This window comes from Lactuca saligna, chromosome 6 (genome assembly GCF_052625555.1).
Source record: "Lactuca saligna cultivar CGN05327 chromosome 6, ASM5262555v1, whole genome shotgun sequence".
In the NCBI taxonomy this organism is placed as follows: domain Eukaryota; kingdom Viridiplantae; phylum Streptophyta; class Magnoliopsida; order Asterales; family Asteraceae; genus Lactuca; species Lactuca saligna.
Window position 1 is genome coordinate 7,824,118 of NC_136422.1, and position 26,694 is coordinate 7,850,811.

At 38.5% G+C, this 26,694-nt stretch overlaps 1 protein-coding gene across 1 annotated transcript; it reads left to right on the forward strand.

Moving 5' to 3' along the window:
• Positions 1–19,274: 19,274 nt before the first annotated feature.
• Positions 19,275–21,938, forward strand: LOC144999730 (GAR2-like protein). The gene is made up of 3 exons (XM_078958899.1): positions 19,275–20,257; positions 21,061–21,220; positions 21,294–21,938. The coding sequence occupies exons 1-3, from the start codon at positions 19,502–19,504 to the stop codon at positions 21,800–21,802; spliced, it is 1,425 nt and encodes a 474-aa protein (XP_078815025.1). The 5' UTR covers positions 19,275–19,501; the 3' UTR covers positions 21,803–21,938.
• Positions 21,939–26,694: the final 4,756 nt, after the last annotated feature.

Consider the following 26,694-nt stretch of genomic DNA (forward strand, 5'->3'; position numbering starts at 1 on the left):
GATAAGTCTAAAACTATTATTGCGTATGACTTCAGGAACCAACTGGCAATCGTAGCTCTCAAAAACTTATGTCGAACTCTGACCTTGTAGATGAACTCTGATCTTGTCAATGACTTGTCCATTAGATAAGGGATCATATATTCCTCCATTCTAGATATCATATGGACTGAGACATGGATTATAATCATTCTCTCTGTCCATTTGTTGTTTCCCGATTTTCGATTTATGACGACTGACTAATTGAACAAATCAAATCAGTTCTGGCCCGGCCGAGCACTTCCATTTGTCACCATCAAATCATCGAGGGGCCCACAGATATCGCTTTTATCCCGAAGGTAAAAGGAATGGATAAACTTCGACTCATATGCCTTGTTCTACTACTTGTTGAATCATACACAAAGGCACGTTTTATAACATCGAGTTACCAATGCGTTTCGTGCAATCAATGTACAACCAACTCATAGTAACAACTCATATCTCTAGGTTTGAAGAATATAAGATATTATCGTCTCATGATCACTCGTGATAAAATCCATGAAGTTATTCCAATGAGCGCGGGTTGAATCCAATACTCAGAACTTATGAGCACTCATGAGTGTTATAGCCCTTTGTCCAACAACTTAGACCTCTACAAGCCAACCCATGACAGTCTTAATTCATATCTACTTCCAACATATGACTGACTGTGGATGGTTTGAATAACTTAGTCATTCCGGAAGAATAACCTAGTTTATTCGGGAAGTCAAAACATGCAAGGTGAAACACAATAATAATTGAATCCAATATGGTCTCAGAACTTATGAATATAAATAAAACACTTTTTATTTATCACCATATGATTACACATTATTCATTGTATACTGTTTCAGCTATCAACTTTATTCTTGAATTTAAAACAATAGTTGTCCCATGCTCCAAGCATGTACACTATGTTTTCTAAACACTAGTCATGCCATACACCAAGTATGCATACTATGTTTGTCTATGATCTTTACTTTGTGAACTAGATCAATTGAACATAATTTCAATGATTCTCTTTTCACACTCCCAAATCCTTACTGCAAATGCAAGAATTCCAAATTCATGCCATTTACTGAAATCTGTTAGATTCTAAACTTATATGCATTGATCCTCTTGTAATGATTATGCACAAATTCACAAGACTTGGCAACAATCATTACAAAGTATTCCAAAGGAGATCAGCTCCTTAGAAACATCCTTCTTGAATTAAGTTTCCTAATCTTAAACAGATTGAAAATTCTAACTTTGAAACATTTCCAGATTCATTTTGACTATCACTTCTGAATAAGAGTTGCCTCCTTACAGATTATGTCAATATGGTCCTTCCATAATTATCACTATACTTCCAATTGTCCTTGAGCAACCAATCTTTGGTAAACCTTAGATTTTCCTCGACAATTGTTTAATCCTTTTAGTCATATCCAGTTCTAAACCTTTTCCCTTCTTAATGCCCCAGGCATTTGGAAAATTTTAGAAAGGATGAATATAGCACATGTAATCGATCCTATATCTGAAGCATATGGGACATGATTCATGATGTCTCACATAAAGACTAAACCAGTCTTTTGCTATAACATTTCCATTTCTATTTGCCAAGTTCTCATAATTAGATTATGAAAAGGGATGCCGTAATCATAATCGAATTTTAGAACGCAAATAATGGACCCATATACAGAATTTCCTTATGTTGAGCCATTCCAACATGAATTCATATATATCCTTGACTAAATGATTAAAACCTCATGATCTAAGCTTATAGATTTGAGATGAAGTATAATTTCCTCTCCCTTAATTATAGCAAAACAACTTTTCCCAACTGAAACCTTCTGTTTTCTATAATTAACATTGCTAGCTTGCAATACATATCATAATTATCATGCTCCCACTAACATGATGATCATTAGCATAACACTTATGCTCCCACTAGCTTTGACATGTACTCAGAAATCAACTGGACTTCTAGAAATCAATACTTTATTGACTTTCTTACCAAAGTTCAGATTTCTGATACTGGATTGTTTTGATAAAACTTTATCAAAAACATACACCTTCCCTTGGATAGCACACTTGTGTGTCTAAACAATTATGAAGAGGGATGCCGTAATCATAATGGTTAGACCTTTTTGCCACTTCTCACAAGTCCAGGTTAGTGTGCCGGTAAACCACACACACTCCACTAACGACTTTGAGAATGCAAAATATCACAATTGCTATCTAGCTAAATTCTACTTAGTGAAAGTGTTTCCTCACCATCATTTTCATGAATCGGAGAAAAACCTTATGACACTTAGATTTAATGGTGTATGTGTTCTTATCCATGTGAATTGTCAAAACCATAGTCACAAGACAAGGATAATGACAAATCCAAACTCATATGGACTGAACTCAATCTTAATTTCTTGCCACCTGGTAGCTCAAGGGCCTACCATTGCTTCCAAGTTGTTGTGCAACATATTGAGAACTCTAAGAACTCATATGCAAAGCCAACTTTAACTAGAATGGGCACAGAATATGTCAACACGATAGGTTATAAACCTTCAGTCGTGTGCTAGTGAAGAACTTTAGGTTTTATTCTTGATTAGTTCTTGAGACTTTCAAGACCTTTAAGACTCCCACTGTCCTCTTGACATATAAGACTTCCTTGTCAAACATTCAAGAGATAGTGTGGATTCTAATCAAGACAAACACTTCACACAATTGGCCTAAGTTGGTCTTTGTTTTATCCAAAACATCACAACTTACCAATTTCAAATGTACAAGAGTAGAAAACTTTTACTCTTACATTTGACACGTGTTTTAAAACTTCTTAAAGACATGTCACTCAAGTTACAATCTTGGAGTATGACTCTAAGACTTGTATTGGAACGAAGTATGACTCATCTTCTTGATTTAACCATTTCAACAATTCAAGATTCCTTCTTCTTAGTCATAAGAATGCACTAAGACTTCCTTAGAGAACTAATTTTGATATGGTTTCTTAATCATTAAGATGATCACAAAACTGATACTAAAGTACTCTCCCATCTTTTCAGATTTGAGAAACTTTTATCCTTTTGCCTAATTTGATTCTTCTTATTCGCTCTGCCATGCATTGGAACCTTTTCCAATGTCTCAGAGTTACACTTAAGCTTGTAAGTATAATCATATTTACTGAGCTTTAGTAAACTATGACGAACAGTCTTATCAATCTTTTGTGGTGGAATTAATCAGTGCACATGACTATGTACTCGATCCCTTAGTCCATTACTTGACTCACACATTCATGTGAACAAGTAATCAGTCTTAATTTTCCAATACTTGAAATTTCTCATTCATCATGCTATAGAACTTGCATGATTCCAAGTCCCAGTCTAATTGAGACTTTGGATGATGAGAATTTTTCCTTATTTGGTAAATTTAGACATTACCACAAATGACGGAATCAAATTCATATTTCCACTCTTGCTATTAATGGAATCATATAAGCAACAATTTTCCCTCAAATGCCATTGTAAGGATATTTTAAAATAAATAAAATCAAAATTTTCTTTTATTTTAAAACTATGCGGAAAAACTTATCCTTACAATCCATATGAAAACTTGTTGTTATCTATTCCTTAGCAATATCTCATAACTCCTAAGAAGTAGCTCAAGAATCCGATCTTCAAACTACGCGATAGAAATCCATCTATGCGGTTAGATTCAGCATATTCTTTCTTTAAGTTTCTTCACTTTTCTTTGATTCTTAAAACATTACCATGTGACCCAGTCACATCATGTATCAGGAATCTCAGAACAGAAACTTAACAGAGTTAGATAGTGGACTTTACCTAAAGTAGAGTCAAACTTATTGACTTTAACCTCCTTAGGTAAATTTGGCAGCTTCGCAACCAATGCCCCTTCCTTTGGAAATATAAACATATGGACCCTTTGATAATGGTACACGAGACTATCACAGACTTAGACTTTTCTCTTTACCATTTGGTCAACCGAGTTGACTATGGCTGATCCCTTTCCATTGGGAAGAGAATGCTTTTCTGGATTTCCTGTGTCACTATTGTCAATGTCCATAAAGTTTCAGGAAGTTGATCTTAGCAAATAGATAAGATCATTAAGGGTCTTGTCATAGTCTGTTTCATAGGTGTTCCAAGAGAACTCACTATGTGACTTAGAAAGTGATTGAACCACCAACTTTCTCAAGACTTTGACACCCAACTCTCCCGGCTTGTCAATATGTGACTACATCTCCAAGATGTGATCACACCTAGACCTTGACTTGCCAATAGGGCTTGAGTGACCTTAAATTTTTTCAAGAACTTGTGGGTTAGGGAGAATAATTGGAGGAGGAGAAAGAAGTATGATTTCCATGGGACATCATCTTCATTTAGGAAAGCTTGTTTCAAGAGATTTGGGAAGATCATAAATGTCTAAACCAAACATGTTTTGGGAGATATTCAAGATTGTTGATTTAAAGTCCTTAATATGCACCCAATATGAAATATTAAGGCTAGGACCCATCAAACTATTTTATAACTTAGAAGAGGTATGCCGTAATCCAAGCTATAAAACAATTTGAAGGTAGGTGAATGACGATTCACCAATTTCCACCAAGATAAACGAAATGTATTATTAGGTTTTAATTGGTTTTGAAACTCCTAGATCTTTTGAGATTCATTGAACTGTTCAATGGCATGTTTCAATCTCGAGTGTGCCCTTCAGGTTTTGTGACTGGGATGCCGAGGATCACAAAACAAGGTGTGAAGTAACCATGCAAATTACTTGGTACCCTTAAGTGTTTACCCCTTAATCGATGTGCCGGTTAACCACACACTCTCCATCGATACTATGATAAACATTAAGTTACCCTTTGCCTACCTTGTTAAATACGAGTTAGTGTGCCGGTTAACCACACGCGCTCCACTAACTGACTCAAACAAAGTGCAAAGTGTAATTTCATGGATTAGCACCTTATTCACATTTTCCTAAGTAACTAAGATTGGGTATTTTTAAGAGTTTAGTTACTTAGTATTTATCATTAATAGTTTTAATGAAAGGAGAATTATAGTCCTGTCAAACCCGTTCGGCTAACGACCCTCCACCGGTCAAGCAAGCGGTGGGTGAGAGTGGACACCCATTAAGTTGCCATTTTATAGGCAACAACCTTATACCCACCTTATAGACCGGCTTCGTGAATGAGGCGTACTAGCGGTAAGACCGACTTTACTCTTATACATATATATATATATATATATATATATATATATATATATATATATATATATATATATATATATATATTATTAACTTATAATATTATAAAGTATAAGGGTTGAATTTTAACTTTTAAAATTCTAAGGGCTAACTTGGAATTAAAGTATTCATAAGAGAAAACTTTACAAATTCCAAAACTTGAGGGCAAGTTTTGAAACTATTCAAAACTAATTAATTCCATAACTTATGTGTTTAAAGTAGTTTTAATCCAAAAACTCTTCAAGTTCCATAACTTATGGAAGACTTTAAACTAATAAAAGAATTAATTTTTTTTCTTTATTTTTTTTATAACTTATGGAATTAATTAAGGTTACATTATTTTTTTTTATTTATTTAATGAAAAGACTCTTGGTCCTCCATAACTTGAGGACAAATTATGGAGTCATAACTCGTATTAATTAGAACTAGACTCTTCATTTTTGTAACATTTGCCAATTTTATGAGTTTTATGAGTCTTTAATATGACTCTTCATGTAACTTGAGGACAAGTTACACAAACACATTTTATACTCAACTCTTAGATTAAAATGGATTGAAAACAACTATTTCAATTAACTTTTCTATTAATCTAAGCAACTCATAAGAACATGAACATTACCACATTAAAAAACAAGTTTATAAGTTCAAAAACAACTTAGGGTAATGTTCCTAGTCCATTTCTAGCCAAAAACCTCGAAAATATGCTGTCTGGGGTCCAACTCGACGAGTGCATGAACACGACTCGGCGAGTTGGATGCATTTTGCCTTGGACTCGTCGAGTCCCTTTCATGGACTCGGCGAGTCTGCTGGGCTGTCAGCACCAATTTTGATTTTTCAGCTTCTATTGCAAGTATAACAAGAAAACAAGCCTAGGCTTTGATACCACTGTTGGGTTATGAGCATTCTAACACTCCTAAGTGTACATGCAACCCTAAATACCTTGGATCTATGTTTTCTCTATTATACATGCAAATATGAACATCCAAGGTATTATCCTAATCTAGCATACAAAACTATCAATATAACAAGATAGAATACATACCTCTTTGATGTAGAATGTCTTCATGAAGCTTGAGTGCCTAGTGCCCCAAGTGTGACACCTCAAATGGTTCACAATCATCAAAACACTTGGAATAACTTGAGAGAATATACACTTCATGGAATCGGCTAGCCCTTTCTTACTCTCACTAGTGGCCGATTTTCCTCAACAATAAGATGCTTATATAGTTATACAATTAGGGTAAACTCTAATTGTCATGACTTTCCATTTCCTTGGATCCATGGGTTCATATACACCATGGAGCATCCATGGAGCATCATATGGGTTTTGGCCCAACTAGATAATCCATGGAGCATTAGCCCACTATACAAGTATGGATGATTTACACAATCAACCCATATATTTAATTAGTCTTCTTTTGATCACTCAATTAATCCTAGATTAATTCTTGATCAATACTAATTAAATAATCTCATTATTCTTATTATTAATATACTAGAACTTATAATATATTAATAACCATAAGTGTCTTATTTCTCTCATTTAGTCTATCCAAGTGCATGATGGTATGCAACCCAAATGGACCATGCCGGGTCGGGTCAAGTCTTACCAATTATAGTTATGGACTTAGACATTAATCCAACACCAATATCCCTTTCGGGTTAACGAGATGTCCTAGGAACTGGACCTCTCGCAACCAGAAATCACACTTGGAGAATTTGGCATAAAGCCTCTCCGATCTCAGAACTCCGAGAATCTCCCTCAAATGCTCCTCATGCTGCTCTCTAGATCCCGAATATACGAAAATATCGTCGATGAATACAATCACCGACCGATCCAACATCGGCCTGCACTCGGTTCATGAGATCCATGAACACTGTCGGGGCATTGGTGAGCCCGAAAGGCATCACTACAAACTCGTAATGCCCATAACGCGTCCTGAACGCTGTCTTCTGGATGTCCTCATCTCGCACCCTCACCTGATGATATCCGGACCTCAAATAAATCTTAGAAAACCAAGATGCTCCCTGTAACTGATCGAACAAATCGTCGATCCTCGACAATGGGTAACGATTCTTGACCGTCAGCTTGTTCAACACCCGGTAATCAATGCACATCCGGTGTGAATCATCCTTCTTCTTGACGAAAAGGATAGGCGCTCCCCACGGTGAGCTGCTTGGCCGAATAAACCCCTTTCCTAGCAGGTCCTGAATCTGTGAGGATAACTCTTGCATCTCTGGAAGTGCAAGATGATACGACACCTTGGCGATAGGCGCGGCCCCCGGAACCAAATTGATACTGAACTCCACTTGCCTCACGGGAGGCACACCCGACAACTCCTCTGGGAATACATCCGGAAAATCACGCACTATCGGAACCTCCTCAACTGACCTCGGCCTCTCTGAATCAACCCTCGTATCCATCACATACGCCACAAAGCCCTTACAACCCTGCTGTAGACACTGCCTCGCCCTAGCGGCCGAACAAAACGCTAACCCAGAACGGGTACCTTCGCCGTACACCGTAAGAACTCCCCCACTAGGGTCTCATATGGTCACCAGCTGTCGCTCCCAGTCGATAACCGCACCGAATCTGCTCAACTAGTCCATGCCCACAATAACACAGACATCACCCATCGCAATAGGAACCAAATCAATCGGGAACTCAACACCGAAAATCTCGAATACGCACCCGCGGATCACCTCTGTGGCATATGTCGCCCTCTCGTCAGCTATGGAAACTCTCAGAGGCCGACTCTGAGCCTCGCAACTAACACTGATATGCTGAATAAAAGCCAAAGATACAAAAGACCGACTCGCACCCGGGTCAAATAACACCAAGGCAGGTACAGAATTCACAAGAAAAGTACCTACGCATAACATAATATAAGCATAATATCTCAACATCAAAATAAATACACGAAATAAGACATACCAGCCACGACATCGGGCGCTGCGCGGACCACCTCCGCGGTCAACTGAAAGGCTCTCCCTCGTCCCCTCAGCGCCTCGACCTTCACTGGCCGACTCTCGGTAGCTCTGATGGCGGCAGGTGCAGATCCCTGAGGTGCTCCCTGAGCTGATCCCCGCAACTGCAGACACTCCGCCTTCTGGTGTCCGGTCTAGTTGCAGTGAAAACACACTGCAAACCCCTTGGGGCAGTCCTTGGCCATATGCCCCTCCTTGCCACATTTGTAGCAACATCCAGCTCTACATACTCCATCATGACCCTTGCCGCACTTTCCACAAGTGCGGCCCTTTTGGCTCCCAGATTTGGGATCAGCGGGCTTGGCCCGCTTGGCTGCTGGCTGGGACTGTGCCGGTCGCCGATCCCTCCCCTGAAACTCCGCCTCCTCCCTGGCCTGAGTCTCTAGCTCAATCTCCCTCTTCCGGGCATTTTCCTGAAGCTCGGAAAATGTCCGATACGAGGAGTTCGCCATGAACTCCCGAATGTCTCACCTCAAGATACTCAAATATTGGCTCATGCGTGCCTGCTCAGTGGACACGTGCTCAGGGCAGAACATCGCCCTTTCGTGGAACATCCTGGTAATCACCGTAACATACTCAGTACCCTACGTGAGGGTCAGAAACTCCTGGGCCAAACGCTCCCTCTCCACCAAGGGAACGTAGTCATCTTAGAACATGGCAGTGAACCTCTCCTAGGTCACTGCCGCAAGCTCAGCAGGCGAAAAGTGCGTTGTCACAAACTTCCACCAGTCCTTCGCTTCCAAGCGAAGCTGGTTCAGCACGAACCGAACTCTCAAATGCTCAGGAGATGAGCAAGTGAAGAAACACCCCTCTATGTTTGAAATCCACCTCATGGCCACCACCGAGTCCTGGGTCCCGTCAAACTCTGGTGGTTTTGTGTTGCTGAACTCTCGGAACAGCAACGCATCACCACCTTGCGGCCTCGCAGCAGCAACAGCTGTAGTGGCCGCCGCAACAGCAGCCTCAGAAAGAGTAGCATAACGCTCGTCGAAAGTCTCAATCAGCATGGTTTTAATAGACCCGAACATCTCTGGTATCTCTGCCCTGATGGCCGCAACCACCTCCTCGTGGATGATCCGGCGGATCTCCTCATCACTAGCCCCACTGCTCTCTGGCATAAGATGTGTCCTCACCATGATCTACCTCTGAAATACAACATACTATAAATTAGAATCCATTCGAGCATACTCACACTCGACAACTCTTCCTTCCTTGATCCTTAGCATTCCGAAGGTTCTTACTTGAACAGTACACCGCCCCGGTGCTTTCAGTAGTACGGGCCCAATACTACTATCCGCACCGTTTTAGTATACACCCCAAATCCACCTCTTCGGATCCCAAGTTCCAAGTACTCTATCACTCTCTAACAGATCTCTCATAAGCTCCTCGCTGCTACCTATTCACTCTCAAGCATCTCATAGCAGCTCACCTCTCCCTAGGCTAAGGCATCACAAATCAGGGCACTCTAGTCCTAATAGGAATACCAAGCCTGCTCTAGCAAGAGAATACATCATATCAATCTCATAAACATATAATACAAGGGTATTTTGGGAAATCACCGTTCGGGCGCTGACTGATCGTACACACGTTTCTACTCTGAGTTTCTCTAAAAATCTTTTACTTCTTTTAGAAAATTTGGTTCTCTTTTGAAAATATTTTCCAAATCCTCAGTTTGAGTTCAAATACTCCGAAGGTGTACCCGAATCCCTCAAACCAAGGCTCTGATACCAACTTGTAACACCGTAAAATTTCAAGACAGTTTTTTTTCGGATTTTATAGAAACATAATTCATTTAATATTTGTAAAAACACCCATGTTTGAAATTCAATCCATGTCATACAAAAATCCCAAGATCTCATAACATAAAAATCCCGTGTGTGTGTGTACTGATCAAGCCGACGCCTTCCCACGGTCGTCACTAGTACCTGAAACAAATAACACCAAACACTATAATCACAAAGCTTAGTGAGTTCACCAAAATACCACATATAACCCATATTAGCCATTCGAGGCTATAACTATGTGGGTCCGTGCACCCAAACTCTGTGAACCCTCAGGTTCTAACTCTGTAAACATGCACAGCATAAATCACATAGAATAATGCAGTGCAACACATAACACATATATAGCACACAAACATTGTATTACATAACTCTAGTTACCTACTCAAGGTAAAGTATAGTGAGAAGACTCACCTCGCATATCTCGATAACTATCTGCCTCGTAACAAATGTGATCTAGCCTCCGCCTAATCACACAAGATAATACACCCATAAATACAACTGAACTCAACCCTAAAGGTCAACATGGTCAACGATCAACTTTTACCGGACTCGGCGAGTAAACTAGGGTGACTCGGCGAGTCTGCATGTGTCCACTGATTCCCTGGGATGCTCTCTCGACATGTCGAGTGTTTTCCTAACTCGACGGGTTCCACCTGGCATGAGTCGCGGGGCCACCACGACTCAACTCGCCGAGTCTCAAGAACAACTCGGTGAGTTCTGGCTTGACTCAGTCCACCCGTCAACCCTCTCTGACTCTCCCTGACTAACTGAGTCAACCCCTTAACTCGGCAAGACCACTCGTTGAGTGGTTATGGACAATCTTCATGCTACTCGCCGATTCTGTTCTTCAGACTCGGCGAGTCTATGCCATGCACCAACTCAAACTCACTCCTGAGGTTAGATCCGTTCCAATAACTCATAGATCCAGTCCTTCCAAGCTCATTCATCACGTAAAGTTACTATCTTGGTGCCCATGCAAAGGTTCAAAGGCCTTATTTGAAGATATGGTCTCTAGAATGCTATTCTAAGCTCATGGCCTCCATTAACACTCATAAAGCTTGAGGAAAAAGGGTCTCTGGACCTCTTTGGGTCCAGATCTAAAGCATCAACATGAGAAGAGGCCATTTACTCCATGGATCATTCCAAAAAGGCCACAAAGAAACCCTATCTCTAAGATTTACACCAAGGACTGAGAAAGGAACGAATGATTACCTCAAATGAAGTCTCTAAGCTCAGAAATAACTGGATTAGCACCTTCTTTGGTCTCCTCTTGCCTTGGTCCTCTTTTATAAGCAAAACACCCACAAATAATCAAGGATCTTCCTCCTCTCTCTCTCACAAAACGCTCAAAGACTCTTTAGGGTTCTCTCTTGGTTTGGTGGCCGCAAATGACGGCCATAAGCCCCTATAAATAAGTCTCATACCCTGGAAATTAGAGTTTCATTAAACAGCGTGGACTCGCCGAGTCCACTTTTGGACTCACCGAGTCCGAACGCGAACCCGCGCCCATAACCGCGATCATACTAGACGAGTTTGGGCTCCAACTCGCCGAGTCTCCTCACAAATCACCAACAAATGAGAAATAACTAATACCTGGGAATCCGGGTTGTTACATTATCACGAACACTTGTAACATATGCTCGAGTCTAACAACTCCGAAAAACTATCACATATAATAATTACGCAATAACATGGTAAAAAATACCTCCTCGATCTTGTAAGTCAACCCCGTATCACTTGTACATTGGTATAACTTATCCGGTATAAAATCCTGAGAACGATTCCTAAGAAGCATCTCCGATCGAATTTGCCAAAAATCCCCCAAATAACACACAAACTTGCATATTTATAACCTGCAATGGTGATGTCGTGACTATATATGTTTCATGTTCGTCATGACCAATTAAACCCCGATTTTGCCACGTGTCGCACTCTCCATCCACATGTCTCGGTAACTCAGCACATGTCACGTCGTGATGACCAATTATACACATCGTGATGGTCAAAGGTTGACCCTTGACTTTGACATTTGTTGACTTTCTTAAAATAGCAACATACTTTCATTTCAACTTCAAATACATCGTAACTTTCTCATATGAACTCCGTTTTCAATAAACTTTATATCCATGAAATTCTTATCACACGAACTACAACATTTCTCAATTATCTTTTATTAAATAACATTTCTCAAACTTAAGCAACTCATGGCTTTATCTTATCTACTCGTCTAACAACAATTTATATTTCTTAGGGTAATGCTTGTTAAGAAAACATGTATTACAAAGTTTTCCCTCCTTCAAGAGATTGTGTCCTCAGAATCTCCTAGAATCACATACTACAATTCAGGAGTTTTACTAACTTATAGTCTTCCTAAGAAGAACAATCTAACCACATTACTCACTTTAAATTCTCTTATGATCATTAGCACTTTTCTCGAGTCTTATAATGAATCAACATTACTTTGTGAGACATTCATAATGTAGAAGATCACACACAATGTGGATAGAAATACATATAATATCCTTAGCTATCTACATTTAGTTATTACTCGTTTACCATTCTCATTCTCTTTACAACAAGTAGTGCTCACTTACTATTTACCTAGAATCCGCTATTTCTATTAGCCCTTCACGACTATCACTTGCTACTCGACTTAGAACTTATCCTCAAGTCACAAGTATATCACCAAAATCAATAAACAGATACCCATGACCATTAAACTAGGTATCAGCACTCTTAATTAACTTAATTATTTACCACTGAATTGTTGGATTAGGTGTCCAAGCTCATAACTATAACTGGGATGTACTTGACCTGATAGTAGCATGGTCCATTTGGGTTTCCTTCACCAGTGCAATTTGATAGGATGGAATATTTAAGAATAAGGCTATTTGAGATTTATTAATATATTATAAGTATAATATATTAATTGAGAAATTATATTATTTAATTAGTATTGATCAAGAATTAATTTGGAATTAATTTAGTGATCAAAAGAGACTAATTAAATATACGAGGATTGATTAAGTAAATCAATGATTCTTATAGTGTGGGTCAATGATCCATGGTTAATTAGGATGGGCTAAACAAATGTGATAGTCCGTGGATAGTCCATGGAGGTTTAACCCATTCGTTCTAAGAGAGTGATAATTGATTTTGAGCTAACTAGCCTATTCTCTAAAGCATCCTCTTTCATTTGGTGTTTGTGACACATTAGAGGCATCATACTTGAGGTGCTAAAGCTTTCAAAGGCTAAGAACTTCAAACTATATAAGAGGTATTTATCTAACTATGAGTTTTATGTTATACATCCTCTATTGTATGCTAGTTAGGTTGTATGCTTTGGAAAATTTGAAATGCATGTATAATTAGATAAAACATAGATCCAAAGCGTCTATGGTTGCATATGCACCATAGGAGTGTTATAGTGCTTAAAACCCAACTTGAATACCATCTCGGTGTATACAACATTTCTGTATCTCGACACATACATCGATTTAATACACCATAATTTCCACATCTCATCAATTTTGAAATGGTTCTTAATACTAATAAATATGAGCTAAACACTCGACAAATGCTTCAAAATGGATATCAACTACATAATCAATAGGTCAAACCATTGTAAATCACATCCCTACACAACCATCAACTTTTCAATAGCTACATATCAAGGAATATCCCATATGTGAATACTTTCATATCACCCCAAAGTTTTCATACTCTCCTCAAATAAAACATTTGAGTCACTACTCAATAATCACTACAAGGATGGCATCTTGTTAAGACTCTAATGATATTGTTATAATATTGTCAACCTGTGACATCATCCAATCATTATGCCAACATGTGACACTATCAACTTATTATGTCAACTTGTGACGTCTCAAAAAATATTGTTTCAACTTGTGATACCATCAACAATAGCGTATTAACCTATGACATAACAACAAGGATAATGTCAGCCTGTAACATTTCAAAGAGTGTTTATTATTCTCCATTGATCATATTATTAACATTTCATTACTTCTACAATAAGTATTATTTACATTCACAATCGACATCCAATATACCAATTTCTCATATTAGGAATCACACATTCCATGGAGCTTCTCAATTCACATCTTCACTTATATACAAGTCATCTTGTGACTTAATAACTTCTTGTTTAGAATTAATAACTTTATCCATATTCAAACCCTTACACTCTATATGCTCTTGGTAAAAGATCATGAATATTATAACATTCCAATCTAATTTTTCCAAGCACCATGCCATGGTAAACATCTCATCATGCCATGGTCTATTAGTATATAGAATCTAGTTTCAGTTCGTATCACGGAAAAATCCTTTGCGTCAAGGTAACTTTAAGTGCTTTACATCATTTACTCATTTTCCATAATCACATTGTGGTATCATCTTCACCACATCGTGATCCAGGTGAGTCGTGATCTCAATCTCAACACATCATGTCCTCTATAACTCAAGTATAGCATTCTACTTTATGATCATATCGTGGTAACTCCCCATCCACGTCATGGTTATCAAAGTACATTGCTTCATTTATAACTCCGCCATGTTGTGCCTTTCAAACTACCACATCATGGTTTTACTAAAATTTCCACTACTCATTTACGTTCAAATTATACTTGAACTCCTCTACATCACATGGGTCCCATAATGTACACCAGAATGCCACTATACTCGGTATCACTCCTGATATTTTAGATACACAAGAGGATCTGAACCCCCAAATAACGTTTAAGAACTCCAACACACATGCATAAACTCCAAGGATAACAATCAATCCAATCTTAAATAAGAAATCAAACTAAAACCAGAGATAACTAAAACAACTCCATTCAACCAGTCATCCAAGATTACAACTGAACTTCAAAACATAAACAAAAACATACATATGATATTGATATTGCAGTAATCAACCAAATCAAGAACCGATAACTCAAACCTCGCCCCCCAAAACTCCTGGTGCCCCATGATGTCCGCCTGGTAACTGCCAAGCTAGGGGTGTAGGCTCCAGTACCTTGCTGAAAATGAGAAAGGGACGCCAAGCTCTGATGTAGCCTTCTTGGCCGCAATGGAAACAAACCTACGTACGCTGCCTGTAATCCCTAATGAAATTCCCTTCCTTGTCACACCTGCAACGTGCAAAAGATCGACACCTTCCATCATGAAACTTCTCGTACTTGCCACACTCGGAACTCCTCCCCTTAACTGGTCCTGAACTCGAGTCGGGGGACTTGAACCGCTTGGCTACTGGCTGAACCTGCCTAGACATTGTCATCTACTGCTTCTTCTAAATCTCCAACTTAATCTCCCTCCTTCTGGCACTTGACTATAATTTAGTCAAGGTTTGATATGGATAATTTGATACAAACTCTCGAATCTCCTTCTTGAGTATACTCAAGTATCGCAACATCTGCACCTGCTCGGCAGCGGCATACTTTGGGCAAAAGAGGGATCTCTTTGTAAATATCTTGGTGACCTTCAATACTGACTCGGTCCTCTTCTTGAGCGACATGTACTCCTGCGCCGGCCGCTCTCTCTCTCCATAAATGGATCATACTCTACATGGAAAATCTCCAGAAACTACTCCCAAGTCACTACGGCTCGTTCTGCCTGAGAGAAGCTCTGGGTCACAAACTCCCACCAATCCTTCGTACCCCTGTAAAGAATATTAAGCAAAAATTTCAATTTCCGATTCTCAACGCACGAACATGTGTAAAAACATCCCTCCATGTCAAATATCCATTTCAAAGTGATAATCAGGTACGTGTTGCCTCTGAACTCCGGGAGCTTCGTAGTACTGAACTCCTGATACCGCATCATCACACCCTTCTGGAGTCCTGCCACAGCAACGATTGTAGTAGCTATGGCAGTGGCAGCCTATGCGATGGTGACATAGTGCCTGTCAAACTCCTCAATCAACACGGTCTTAACCGACCCAAACAACTACAAAATTGCCTCCTTGATCGCCACGGCCACTTCCGCAACAATGATCCCACAAATCTCCTCATCACTCAGAATCGTCCTCTTAGTGTCACCAATACCTAATCCCAATCATCTGATAGCCACCATAATTAAATATATAACGAGAAAAAGGGTCAAATATCAAAGCATAAGGCTCAACACACGATGACATGTTAGTTCCTTTGTAGCCTCGAGATTCCTTTTGACTCTCATACATATCCTATGCTTTCAATAGTACAGGGCCATACTACCATCCACACCTATCTGTATTCGATCCATAATTCATCATAAGGGCCTAAGTCACTGCACTAGACCATGCTTAGGTGTACTAACACCCACATACTCCTAATAGCCGTAACTAACTACTGAGACACGCCTCCTAGCACTGTCCTCAATCATGCTTTCGCGCTGCTGGTTTCTCTTTCCATGTTGGTTGTACACAATACATGATCAGATAGACTATCGAATAAATGGCTCTTCCCTAAGCCAACAACTAGACGAGGAACATGAAATAAGGCTAAGTCAATCATTGTAAGGCTATGTAGTCCTAACCGTATACAACTATACAACATACACTTAGCAATTCACATAATAAAATAACATATAACAAGTAGTTACCTAGACCATGAAGAATATAAGGCAATATTATCTTATAGTTCCTAAAGGAATCCTTACGTTATCCACTAGCATGCATTTCTAACAATTCACATATCAACAAGTTCAAATTTAACATATAAACCAAGTACCGATATTTTTGGAATCACTTTCCTGTTCAGGCTCTAGCTGACTGTACACATCACGCCTTCCTGTAAAACCAAGGTTAATTCAGAGGTCCACATTCCCTATCCCAAGCCAACAATCAAACAAGAACATGACAAGAAACCGAGCCCATGTATCTAACCCAATCGTTTTATTAAAAATTGCTTTTTTCCCTTCCAAAACATTTTGTGAAAGTTTCTTGGATCCTATTTTGAGTTTGGATTCACATAAGTGTTCCTCCAAATCCCTCAAACTAGGGCTCTGATACCAGCTTGTAATGTCCCATTTTCACAACCAAAATTTTCATTTATAGTTACGGTAAAATTTCACATTTATAAATCCAAGTCAAGAAAATCATATGATTAAAATTACATTTGTTTAAAATCAAAGTAATATAATAATGCGAAATCTCCATTGTTGTTGATGAATGTGTACAATCACACCTTCTACTTCATACCATCACCAATAGTACCTGAAAGACATAAGCAACTAGGTAAGCACGAAGCTTAGTGAGTTACTCAAAATACCAAACACCACAAAGTAGATACAATTCATGCACATCGGGTCCATAGTCACAAATATTGGCTTACCCCTGGGACCACATCTGCAAAGACTGGATTGCCCCAGGTACATTGCCCTACCACCTCAACCCAGCCACTCCCCTGATCCTCAAACCCTAATTGGCTCCCTTCTTATGCCTATAGTTGGCTTGCACCTGGTATCTTGGCCTACAATACAAAGCAAGACCCCCTCAATCTGACCTACCATAATATGCTAACATATATATATATATATATATATATATATATATATATATATAAAATCAAATAAAGCAACCAAGTAACACATAAGCATATGTAACTATCTACACAAGTCTACCTATCTAACGGCTCACTATTGCATTCTAGGTATCTCCCAACACTTTATGCTACTACCTACTTATAGACCTTTTCCATGTCGTGGAAATGCCAAAACAGCATAACATGAAACAGGACTTTGTCACGCCGTGGCCATCCCTTGGCCATGCCGTAGGAATTAGCAGAATGCTAAAAACTTCCTAAAGTGGTTAATCCATATAGATCTGAACCCAAAATCTCAAATCTACTCCTTTTCAATGACTTAATGGATAAAGTTTCCAATTTAATCCATTACGAATCCATTACAATCCAAGATCTACAACTATAAGTTCATTAAGTCCTTAATGAGGCCATAACTTGAGCATGAACACATACACCAAACATTGTCCTTTTTCTCAATTAAAAGAAGTCCAAGGACCTAGGAAAGCCACTACAAGTTTTGGAGTTCTTCAAACTCCAACAACATCCAAGGAATGGACCAAAACTACCCAAATATGACTTAGAACTTGAATCTAAAAGAAAAGGTGTCAAGGTATTAATGTTATACCTTTAACAACTCAGAAAACTGAATAGAATGTTGGATCCAAACTTGCTTCTTCATTGCTTCTTTGTGAACTTCGTTCTTTGCAAACTCCACCAAAACTTAAAGAATAAGCTTCAAATCAAGAGAACAAGCTATCAATCATGCATGGAGGCTATGGTTTCATTGGTGAATGGTTGGGGCTAGAGAAGATGCCCTATTATTTAGATTATGAGTTTAAGTATGAAGGAAACCCTAAAACTGTGTGTGTTTCGGCTGCACCAATTGCCATGTTGTGGCATTCTTATTGTCACCCTGTGGCGGCCATCCAAAACATGCGTTTTATCATCCATGCCACGTTGTGGCCATCCATCCTCCATGTCGTGGCACTCAGTCTTTCCGAAAATCATTCCTTTGATTTATTTCAAGTTTTCAGCTGACCTACATACGAAAACGGGTGTTACATGTGAATTTTTAATTTAGTCATAGATTGATTAGGGAAGCAATTTGTATGGATGTTTGGGTTTTAATCTTATCTCCAAATCATCATGGTTTATCGGGAATTCTTAAATGCATGAGTTCTTAATTTCTAATTCTTAATTTTTTTTATGTTAAATATTTTGATTGTTTTTTTTTTTTTTTTTTAAGCTAGGTATTTGAATATTGTGGTGGTACACAATAGTTTTGGTGGTGGTGGACCTAGTGGTCGTGTAGGGTAGTGAAGTGCCTCTTTATATCTATAAATATGAAAAAAAAAAAAATAGAAAAAAAAAATGGTCATTTTATACTGATTTAATAAAAAGTTGATAGAAAAATAATTTGATCATTCTTCGTTGATTTAATAGTAGATCATGGACGATCTTGTTGGTATAGTTTATTGAAAATATAACCATGCAACCTATCAATATTTCAAAAATTAGACCGAACCACTTAGACTATTTTTCGTAATTTACTCTTTAATATATTTGCAAAAAAACTATTTTATTTAATATGGTTTGCAAATGGTTTTATGTTATCTTTGTTGGTTTTTTAAACATATTTTGCTAATAGTTTGACAAAAAATTATAAAACCTAAATATTAAAATAATCATAACTTAAGATTCAAATAAGAAGCCATCCCCCCTTATTTTGGAGAGACGAAGCATCCAACCAGTCTCCATTAACCTCTCCCTCCATTGTCATTGTTTCTACTGCTTCACTTACATTTTCTCTCTCACCTTGAGATCTTCAATCAGAAGCTACCCCTCTCTTTCTCTCTCCTACATATTTCACTCTTGCTCTCCCACTTTGATTCTCTATATTAGAAACCCTAATTCAAACTGGTATCAGTCTAATTCTATTTCACCATTTCAATGTCTTCCAGAGCATCGTTTTCTGATGATTCAAGGATGATCAAGAAGGCACTGCCAAAATCTCTCTTACTCAGGGATTATTTACTCGATGATATGAGCTCGTGTTCATCAAACGGCTTCCGGTCGTATCCTCGCCGCCAATGTTGCACCACCGTTCGATTCCTTGTGGAAATGGATCTTAACAACAACGGTAAGCTGCCTCTAGAGCAGCAGCGACGGTCGATCCCGGAAATCAAAACAAAATGGAAATCAAAATCAAAACCGAAACAGAAACAATTGTCGGTGTTGCAAAGAGCTTCTGCTGCAATGATCAAGGCATTCAAACACTTCCAGTTTTCCGGCGCCGGGAATCCCACGAAGGCTAACTTTCTCCCGAGGAGTTTCTCTCGGAAGCTCCTGAAACATGGACTCTGGAAGAAAACCGATCATCCTACCAAGGAGATCAAACGGTTGAAATCGTTCGGCGATTTTATCAAAGAGAAGGAAACTAATACTCAGCCTCCGTCTCCGTCGCAATTCTCAAACGCCATCACCACGGCGGAGCTGAACAGCTCAACGAGTAACTACAGTAACAGTTGGTCCGACAGCGACTTTACTACCACCACCGGTAACTCTTCGGAGGTTAACTTAGCTCGGAAAAACGTCATAGATCAGATCAAGAATTCGACAAATGGTAAAATAGTTGGCGCAACCACCGCAACCGCCACAACCGCCGACACCGCCACCAACTATTCTCCTACTTCCGATGATGCAAAGGTAAGACATAATTCAATGCTTCGCACCCACAATAACATTGTCAATACATTTGTCCCCCACCTTTGATTGCTCTCGTCCTTCTTAATTCAAAATCCTTTAATTCCCACCTAAATGTGAAACATTATCATAATGAAAAAAGTTTTTTCCACTGTTTATATTTTCTTTAAAATAAAAATATTGTTAAAAATGATTTGAAAATCGAGATGAAAAATTCAAATTTTGAATTATTGTTATTTATTAACATTAGGATGATAGAGGCATTAAATTTTTACAGCGAGAAATGAGGATGTGAAGAATATATTAAATTTTTATTTATGAACTCACGTGTGTTACGTAATCTTCGATTACTGTCTCATGGCCGTAGATTGCGCTTACGTGGATTCTCGTGACGGAATCCTCGCCGTTGAAAATTGATGTAGCAGTTTAAGGCTTTAAGCTCGTGATACATGCAGTTGTAGAGGATTGGGTTGAATATAGTAATAAATGATTACTTAATTACCATGAGACCCTCGTCCTCTTTTGGACCCCTACTCCAGTGAACACCGATAATGGGTTTGGTATGGTCATTGAATTAGATGGAGGGCATTTTCATAAATTCGTACACGTCTCTTTTAACCTTCTATGTCGGCCACGAACCGTTGACTTCACAATTAACATTCGTGTGTAACGAAAAATAACTTACAATTAACAGAAATAACTTTAGAAAAAGAGAGAGAGAGAGAGATAATCCTTTAAGTAATCTGGAGCTAGTTCTAATTGCTTAGGTATTGCAAATATGTTATAATTTTATTATGTGATTTCAGTTTGTTGGCGATGACAATCAATACAAGAAGTGGCAAAACCAACAAGATGAACAATTTAGTCCTGTTTCTGTGATGGATTTTCCAAGCAACAACGATAATGATGTTGCTGATGAAGAAGAGGTTTCTTCTATGTTCCAACATACACACCTTGATGTCGAAGGTTGTCCTTGCTCTTTTTGATATTGTTTTCTTGAAAACATAATGTATAAAGGCAATATCTTGTTAATTTACAGGAACAAAAAAGATAATGTACAAGACTCGAAGATTTGAGGGTGTTCTTCAACTTGAGCCTATTAACTTAGAGGACCGGATTACTCAATTCGATATTGAGTCGTCAACAAAAACACTTTATGAGGTAGATCAAGAAGAGAACCACCAAGAAAAGAAAGCATTGGCATTACTTCAACTAATGAAATCAACGATTTCCTCCCTTGATTTATTGAAATATGAAGTTATGGAATGCCTATTGTTAGAGTTCTTTAAAGAGAAAATGATTGAGCAAAGTGTCTCTAATTATGAAATATTGAAGAAGACAAAAGATTGGATGGATGGACAGGTACAAGAGATTGTTTTTAACTGGGAATCTAAGAAGAATAAAGAAACATGCATAAGAGAAATGGAGAAGGGGGTAAATTGGTCAAAGTATGACAATGAAGTGGAGAAAGAAAATGTAGGTATGGAGTTGGAGTATGAAATATTTAATTCATTAGTCGATGATATAATGCTAGATTTTCATTTGTAAGTGTATGGCATGCGAGAGATTGAAACTTTCAAGTAGAAAGTTGCATTCTTAGATGCTAAAATGGTCATGCTACAACTTGTAGAGGCTAATGTCTTTCATACCAAGTTAGAGTACTAAACTAGTTTTGATCTTTTTACATATGGGGTAAGAAAAAATAGGTTGAACTTAAAATATACTGTGTAATATCAATAAGTTAATGAGATACTGCTAGTTTTTTAGCTGTAAGTGCTTCTGGCATGTTATGATGAGCGATAATGTTTCATTATCGTACAACATATAACGTTTTTTTTTAGAAAATGAACTTCCCTAACAAGGGTTTCGTTTCCACGTACTGACTAGTCATTTGTCGCAAACGGAAGGCGATGCCTCATGCCCTAGAGGCACTACATGCTAACCTACACATCCATTGGGACATATGACATGCTAAACATTACATGTAATGAAGTCATTTATGCTAAACGATACACAAATTGGAACTCATAAGTCACCGCTAGGATCAAATTAATGCCTATTCATAAAATCCACATATAAGGCAGCTAGTCTTACATGCAAGTGTGACATTGACTAGAGTATCAACACCTAGTTATTTGGCACTTTTGGTCATTCGTTATCCTTGTTGTCATTTACCATCATAATCATACTCTATTTCTTAAAAATCATCATTAGTCATAATAAAAACATATATTCAATAGTTACTCACATTAGTGTTTGGAAACATTTCTTTTAACTAAGACTAGTTGTAAGGCACTTAAGGGTTGTTTGTTTTTTGTGTGAAGATCTGCGTAACCATTTTTGTCTGCGCCGCGCAGACAACGCGTAGACATATGCCCTCGCAGATTGTTTGTTTTTTAGAAGTGTGCAGATCAGAAAACGTCTACGCGAGGTCTTCCTAGCGCAGACATGTGCCACTGTCTTCAAAGGTATTCAGACCTTATTTTAACCTAAACAAAAAAACATGGGTCACCATGCAGTTTCTTTTTTTTTTTTTTTTTGTTAAAAAATGCATTTTTAATGTTTATGACATAAAATTAAGTTTAAAAATTCAATTTATTTTAACAGCCCGCAGACGTTAAAAACAAACAGTCTTCTTATTGCAGACTGCAGACATTTGGTTCACATCTTCTGCCGCAGAGGCTTGCAGATTTGGTACGCAGACTGCAGACATTTTGACTTCAAAAAAACAAACGACACCTTAATAATCACTATAATAACATAAATGTCGTTTAACACTTAAAATCATCCCAAAGCATATCTTATAGTCCTCAATATCTTCTTATTCATGTATTTTCCTACCATTTAAGAAGTACTAAGAAAGAAAACAAACTTATATTTCTTCAATGTCCCACATAGCATCCTAGGACTCTAATTATTGTTCCATAGAGCGTCTTGGGACTTTGTGATCATCTAGGACGCCCTTATTAATCAGGGAAGTTAAGGATATTAGAGTCGTATGACTCTTGATTAACATTTTGGGACTCTCGTACATGCAATTTTTATTTTTAAGTTATAAAACCTCACTTTATTTAATCTTAAGTAATTTCCAATTTATGTTATAAAAATGTAACGCTCTGTTCTAGATTATTCAACTATGGAATTTTAGAGGCCAAGGCTAGGGGCGTTTTAGTCTTTTATGAATCTTAAGGGTATTATCCGAGAAGGTTTTCGGGTCAGGGTGTGTGGTTAGAAGCGTAGGGCTTCTCGCCACCAATCTGTGGATATAAAGTTCATCAGAAACGGACCTAGAATGAAGGAGTTATGACATTTTGAAGATATTGACATTTATGGCCCCTTAATGGAAAAGTTGATAAGGCAGGCCATGCATGCAATTTGGGACACACGTAGGTACGCTCAGCATAAGCTGGGTTACGCCTAGTGTAGCGGAGCAAATGATCGCGGGTGGGAGAGGCGTACGCCCATTGTACACTAAAAGCCATTAAACCCTAATTTTGGGTTGAGCCACTATATAAAGAACATAATGGCTTCAACCCTAGCCCCCATATCAGCCTCCCCAACCTCATAAGAAACCCTAGAATGTCCCAACCTTCATTTTGTGAGATCTTGACCTTGAAAAGCTTATTTTGGTGGTTTAAAGCTTGGAAGAAAAAAGAAGAAGATTGGCAAGGAGGAACCTTGGAAGCTACAACTTATAGATCTGGGATAAGTGCTTTATTTCGGACCTCTACAAGGTAAAAAGTTTTGAGCTTGATGATTATTCTCTTAGATCTCTCTTAGTACAAGTTTATGGACTTTTTGGTCCCAAGAATGGGTCTTTGAGACTTAAGCATGTTTCTAAGACCAGGGTTGCCTCCCTTAGAGTCAGATGTGTCCCATAAGCAGTAAAGTTCCAACCTTTAGGACTTATTTGAGTTCATGCATGAGTTAATACCTTCTTCCATGGAAATAGATTATGGTTTTTGGAGTTGGGGCTTATGTGAGTCAATGAAGCCATAAAGTAAGCAACTTTATGGTTTAAGACGTGAAATAAGACTTGGATCTGAGTTGGTAGCTTCTGAATCGATGTATTCAGCTCTTAATAGAGAAAGGAGTTAACAGAGCATTACGTTGAGCGTATGTGCTGGTACGCCCAACATACACGTCATCGAGCCTGTACGCTAAGCGTACATTGAATTACGCCCCGCGTAATGCTGCTAGTTTGGGCCTTGAGTATTTGGGCCTCAATGTGGGCTGTACTTTGGGTCTTTGAGCCTTAGTGGGCCAGAAGGAGTTAATGGTTATGGGCCAAATATAGTATTGGACTTAGGGTAAAGCCCAATAAAAAGGAATTAGGCCTAATGTAGCAAATTGGGCCACTAGTGGGCCTTAAGTAGGCCATTAATGGTCTTAGAAAGAATTAGAGGGTTTGGGCCATGTTTATGACCCACACCATAGCAGGGGTAAAATAGTCATTTTACCCATAGAAGGATTCTTATTATGATTTAATGTCTTAATTGATCATGATAGCCGGGGAGCAGCCGGAACAACAGTCAGGGATCTTTCACTCAGGCTTTTAGCAGTCAGTTCTTCGAGGTGAGTCTTCCTTCCAGTAGGAACGGGTCTACGATCACAATGCCGACTCGTTTAGTCAGCAGTAGTTCTGGACTTCGGTCCGCTGCAATAGTTCACTGTGCTTGATGTCTTTGTGATTCAAGCATGTCTTTGTGTTATGTGTTCCAGACTTCGATCCGATGCAGTATACAATATATGTGTTTATGCTAGTAGTTATGATTATGCTATGATATGATTATGCTATGATATGTCTAGTAGTTATGATTATGCTATGCTAGTAGTTATGATTATGCTAGTAGTTATGAGTATGCTATGCTATGTTCAGTCAGTTTCCGGACTTCGGTCCGATGCAGAGGGCAAGGCCCTGGTTAGTTTCGGACTTCGGTCCGATGCAGTTTCCGGACTACGATCTGATACAGAGGGCAATGCCTTGGTTAGTTTCAGACTTCGGTCCGATGTAGCTTCTGGACTACGGTCCGATGCATAGGGCAAGGCCTTGGTTAGTTCTGGACTTTGGTATGATGCAGTGGGCAGGGCCCAATATGTGCTTATATGATATTGTATGATATGTGGTAGTTTGGGGGAGCTCACTAAGCTTCGTGCTTACAGTTTCAGTTTTGGTTTCAAGTACTCAGTTTTAAAAAAGGGAGCTCGGGAAGATTACAGTGCACACACCATCTGTTCAGCCTGAGATGTTTATACTCTGATATTTTGATAATTGTTATGATATTTTGAGATACACTGTTTATAACTAATATATGATGTTCGATGACTATGGTTTTATTATTAAATTAAAACAAAATTTTTAGACTGTATTTTTGGGATGTTTCAAGTTGGTATCTGAGCCTTGGTTTGAGGGATTCGGACACACTTTTGGGTGTGTCTGAACTCAAACTAAGGAATTAGTATAGAAATTTCAAAAGCAAAATCAATTTTTGTAAAAAGGAGTTTGAGAAAAGAAAAGAGTTTAGAAAAAGATAAAAGAATGTTTAGAAAGAAAAGAACTTTGAAAAGAGAAAAAGGTGTGGTTCATGCAATCAGCCGAGCTCAAGTAAGTACTCCCAAATTACCCATGCAAGTTTATGTAATGATTATCAATTTCAGTTTCAGTAGAACAACATGCTAGAATAGGACTAAGGAAATAGGAGGATGCCTTATGTGCCTGCTATATGCGGTTCAGCTTTATGAGAATTGCATGCTAGTATTGAGTAGACAATAATAGGATAGCATGTTTAGGTTATGATTGATAGTATGAGCTCAACATTGTATGCTAGTACAGTTTTTTGTTATAATGATAGATTCTCTTGAGTAGTTTCCTGTGTCCGAATGCTGCTTGCTTTGTGCCTTGTGGGACTTTAAGTGATGGGAGTTAGCCATTAAGAGAATACATCACGTCACATGTGATCAGGGTTGAATAATCTCAGAGTGCTGGATTTGGACCTATTGCGCAGCTCTCGTTTGAGTCTAACCGTTGTAAGGACGAGTCTTTTACTCGAAGGATTATCTGAGTCTCGTCACATGTGATGGTATTCAGGTGATGGCTAATTAGCATTACAAGGAGGCCTTCAACAATTGAGAACTGGTTTGGGTGGAGTCAGAGATTTCCCTAGAGCAAGCCTAGGATAAGAGTAGCAGAGATTAGTAGTGGTAGAAGGGACTTGGTGGAGTTAAGGAAGTTCTTGAAGAAAGTACGAATAGATGTGGAAGGTAGTATGGGCCCATACTACTGAAAGTAGAGGATACGTACTCGATTCAAGAGGGGCCAAGACAAAACCAGAGAACTTGTAGTGTGTATATGTAATCCCTCAGCAGTAAAGTATATTTTGATATTTATTGTGATATGCTTTTAGCATGGTGACGTTGCGTGAAAGGCCAGCAGTCGACAG